This window comes from Notolepis coatsorum, assembly GCF_963971535.1.
Source record: "Notolepis coatsorum genome assembly, chromosome: 6".
NCBI lineage: Eukaryota > Metazoa > Chordata > Actinopteri > Aulopiformes > Paralepididae > Notolepis > Notolepis coatsorum.
In genome coordinates this window covers 110,818,535-110,823,534 of record NC_140170.1, presented here as the reverse complement: position 1 = coordinate 110,823,534, position 5,000 = coordinate 110,818,535, and the positions used below count along the sequence as shown (strand labels likewise).

Here is a 5,000-nt window from a genome sequence, read left to right as displayed (position 1 = left end):
GGAGAGATACAATCAGACAATCTCTCCATGGCAGTCGACCTCCAACAAACCATCTTGTGAATTCCATCAATAATGGGCTGACAAAGAACACTTCATTGAGATATCGCTTTATGGCACCTTTATTTCACAGAGTATAGAGCATGTGAGAGTATTATCAGGATATGAATTAAATAAGCTCTCTCTCTTTCTCTTCGTTGTGGAGACCACGTAAACTACATATTATGTAAACCACTATAACATAGCAGTCAATGGATTAGCTTACAATTAAATACATGTGTGATATTTCTTATGTAATATTGATCATTATTATTGTTGTTATGATTATTAGCCTATTAATTACTATTGCTATTATTATGATTATTGTTGTTGTTATTATTGTTGTTATTGCGTTTTTATTGTTTGCTTAACTGTATCAGGTCGGAAATCGGCCTCAAATCCAGGCCATAGCCTCCTCGCTTGGGGTGTCATGGCTGTTCTTTTCATCTTGCGGCACATTGAAGCAGACAGATCAGAGGAGGTCTGCAGCCCACTGATAACAGGCTCTGTCATTAACCCTTTATCACACTGTGAGAGAAGTCTAAATCAATTTATTCAAAAATAGGCCAACGGTTTTCACATGTAAACCCCTTGTTTAGGCCATAATGGTAATAGGCCATACTCGCCATTAATGATGCTTTTTCAACAACAAAAAAATCGATTTTCAATAGGACAAAAATCATGATCTACCCCTCCCCTTCTCCTGGCTTTATTTAATACACACATCAGACTTTTAGCGACAAAGAATGGCCTATATTGACATGATGATTAAACCTATTTTACATATAGGTTTGAGTCGCTGTCCATTTGCACGTGGTGCTGAATTTCGGGCAGAACCTAGTCTGATAGTATGTTAATTAGGTTAAGAGTAGCTTTTTTGTACGTTTTTTCAGCCACAGTTGAAAAGGCAATTTTTTTGAGCAAACAAAGCAGGTTTATACACGGGTAAAATATAGATGATGCTTAGTTTACTTTAGCACACTGCAGATAAGCCTATACAGCTAGCGTGTCTTTCTTAAACGAACATTTTTTTACTACCAGGAAATAAAGTTGCCAAACTATTTTACATGGCTCTTGACACAGTCATTTTAGAGAAAAAAAGCGGGAAGCATTATAGAATAATAATTTAAAAAAAGGAGGAATGAGCGAGTGAATGAAAGTGAAACCCATTAGGAGATATATTATAAACTAAAATAAATAGGCCCTATTTTTGACGTTTGATACAATATTGTTTTGACTCCCCCCCCCCCATGTTATTCAAAGACATTACTCTTTTGTATACGTCTATTTTTCAAGGATAGGAAAAATTATTGTGGACCTGTATAAGGCAGAAATAACCAAAGGCTGTGAATGGATGAACGTAAAATTCCTGCCTATAAAATAAAGCCTGAGAAATAAGAAAATTATTTACCATGACAACAGAAGAAAATAGAACAAAACAGTAAACAGTAGTAGGCCTAATATGCCACTTTTTGTCAACACCGTCTAAAATTCCACCTTACCATCGAATAGCAAGACAAAACGCGCAAAATATTTTATCCACTTGAATATGGAAATTAGATTTTTTTTTTATTCGATCCATTTAATTCCAACAGACAAACTTGGTTGCTATCAAGAGTCCCGCGTCATCTTGTCGCTCAAAGTGAAACATGACACAACAAAACCAGACCCAACTGTACTCTGAGAAGTTATATAACCTGGTCCAAAGAGTTGGTGGTGTTTTCTTCCATTTCCGCCCCCTTTTATACACGTAAAGTTATGCAAGTCTCGAGGCCCCGGGAATGTCATTGGATGTGAGAATGAAGTGTTATAGATTATGGGGTGGGGAGGGGATGGGGTACTGCAAGCACCTCCCCTAGAAATGCAGCAAATCTCTCCCGTTATATTTTGGTGGGGTGGCTATGTGCGCACTGGGGGCTGAAGACGTGCTTTGCATTGGCAGGCTGATGATGACACGTGCCTCCTCCCTGCCACCCCCAGGCTCCAGCGCACCGCATTGGCATCAGTAGCGGCAACGGAAAACCAACTGTGGAAACGCTGCCGAGACTGCATAACCTAAAGAAAACGATATTGTATTGAAAGCTGACGCTCGCCATTTGCGTAAAGCTTTTACGCAACCGTTTTGGGCTACCCATTGAGATCGGACGGATTCGTCGACCGTTAGAGCGCAATAACAAGATGCAGAGACGGAGCACCGACGTCTGAAGGTGACATGAACCTGTGGATAATCAAGAAGAGCAGCAGGCGTACCTTGAACACGAAGTGGAGATAGCAACTGAAATCCGTCCGGGTTTTGAAAACCAGCGCGTTTTATTCTTGGCGTAATCTGATGCAAAGAGTTGTAATCCAAAGTCAATTGTAATTAGATTGATCCGAAATACTAATTTAGCCACAAAGAGTTTAATCGAACAAAAGGAGCAAAATGGCAACGCTAATTAGAAGCAAGCTTTCAAATAAGCTGTCAAATGCAGCCACCACTGTCTCCAACAAATCACAGGCGAAGGTGAGTGGAATGTTCGCCAGGATGGGGTTCCAGGCCGCCACCGACGAAGAGGGTCTGGGTTTCGTAGCTTGCGATGATTTGGATTATGATCACAGACAGGGGATGCAGATGGACATTCTAACAAATGAGGCGATGGGAGGAGAAGGGAGCGGGGAGGTTGGTGGAGACGGAACGTTGGATGGAGACAGTCATTACCAGAGAGATGGCACCGGCCCCCCACCCTCAGGCTCGAAAGACGGAGGTCTGGCAAACGAATTAACTGAAGTTAAACCAAAAATCACCGCTTGGGAGGCTGGCTGGAACGTCACGAATGCAATCCAGGTAAACAAGCACAATAGAAATTGTATACAAACTGTCCCCCATTTCCTATACCTCGTCTCACCTACTGCCATGCATCACAAGTTCACAACCATATAGAAAACTGCGCAGTGTAATGATGGCTGAAAACGTCCCAGTTGCCATTTTGTAGCATTATGACAAATGTTTCTATAATGGTTAATATATGGACACAAATGTATCATATTATGCTTTGCTGAATTCGACGACTTACAGACTGAGGCTCCATGAGTAAACAGCATTGCTTTTGATAAAAGAAAATAAATAGGCCATGTAATGGTGTCGATTTTACGCACGGAATTGGCACTGTGTATATAGAGAGTGCTGTTCATCATTATTAATCACGTATCTCGTAAATATTTGTAAGACTATGTAAGACAGAATGGTACGAGGATCAAGGACATAATGAGCAATTACATCAAACGTATATATTTTGTGTACATAACATGATGTGTGCCATTACGCACAGAACCCATGTGTGCACGCATCCTCTTTTGCCCGAAATGCTGCATGAACATGCAAGTTGCTGAGTGACCACTAAATTATATAGGCTATTGGGGCTAACTCGACACAGTATGTGACCAAAAAAAAACGCGCGCAATTCCTTCATGCTTTATTAAGGCTAAGATCAGGGCAGTCATCATTACGTCAGACTGTCTCCTCGATCCCCTGATGACGACAGAGGCTGGGTGGTCGTGTTCAAAGCGAATTGGAATGCCCATCAGCATGAAAGCATGCATCCATATAGAGACAACCGCAGGCCTATCCGATAATCCGCCTACTGGTATAAAATAGCCTAACGTCTACTGCTAATTGAACACAATTCAAATTAAGATAAGAGAAGATATTCCTTTATCGATCAATTCAATTAAAATTACTATGAACCTATGACATAATCATGTCTTGTGTTTGTGTTTTGTGTTTTCTTTGCGTATAGGGGATGTTCGTTCTTGGGCTACCATACGCCATTCTCCACGGGGGATACCTCGGACTGTTTCTCATTATTTTCGCTGCCGTGGTGTGTTGTTACACGGGGAAAATCCTCATTGCCTGCCTGTATGAGGAGGACGAAGATGGGCAGCTCGTGCGCGTGAGGGACTCATATGTGGACATTGCCAACGCTTGCTGTGCGCCCAGATTCCCTTCTATAGGTGGTCATATCGTGAATGTAGCCCAGATCATAGAGCTTGTGATGACCTGTATCCTGTATGTCGTTGTCAGCGGTAACCTTATGTACAACAGCTTCCCCAACATGCCTATTTCACAGAAGTCGTGGGCCATCATAGCCACCGTCGCTCTCCTTCCCTGCGCCTTCCTCAGGAACCTGAAATCAGTCTCCAAATTCAGTTTGCTGTGTACTATGGCCCACTTCGTCATCAACGTTCTGGTGATAGCCTATTGCCTCTCCAGAGCAAGAGATTGGGCCTGGGACAAGGTGAAGTTTTACATTGATGTCAAAAAGTTCCCAATCTCCATTGGTATTATCGTGTTCAGCTACACCTCTCAGATTTTCCTGCCGTCTCTGGAGGGGAACATGTCGAAGCCCAGCGAATTCCATTGCATGATGAACTGGACACACATCTCTGCATGCATTCTCAAAGGCCTCTTTGCCCTTGTGGCCTATTTGACCTGGGCTGACGCCACCAAGGAAGTCATCACCGACAACCTGCCGTCAACCATTCGAGCTGTCGTCAACCTTTTCTTAGTGGCCAAAGCCTTGCTGTCATACCCGTTGCCGTTTTTCGCTGCCGTCGAAGTTTTGGAGAAATCGTTTTTCAATGATGGAGCAGGGGCGGCCTTTCCAGATTGCTACGGAAGCGATAGACGCTTGAAATCGTGGGGGCTGAGTCTGCGATGTATCCTGGTGGTGTTCACCCTGCTCATGGCCATTTTTATTCCACATTTCGCCCTTCTCATGGGTCTCACTGGCAGCCTGACAGGCGCAGGTCTGTGCTTTCTACTCCCCAGTCTCTTCCACCTCAAGCTATTATGGAGAAAGCTGCTTTGGCACCAGGTCTTCTTTGATGTCGCCATCTTTGTAATAGGAGGTATATGCAGCATATCTGGTTTCATTCATTCGATGGAGGGGCTCATAGAAGCTTACAAGTATAACATAGAAGAGTAG

The 5,000-nt window shown here is 42.9% G+C and overlaps 1 protein-coding gene across 1 annotated transcript; it reads left to right on the top strand.

The window, feature by feature from the left end:
• Positions 1–2,458: 2,458 nt before the first annotated feature.
• Positions 2,459–5,000, top strand: slc32a1 (solute carrier family 32 member 1; the record flags this gene model as incomplete). Its single annotated transcript, XM_084316442.1, has 2 exons — positions 2,459–2,860; positions 3,813–5,000. The coding sequence occupies 2 exons, from the start codon at positions 2,459–2,461 to the stop codon at positions 4,998–5,000; spliced, it is 1,590 nt and encodes a 529-aa protein (XP_084172568.1).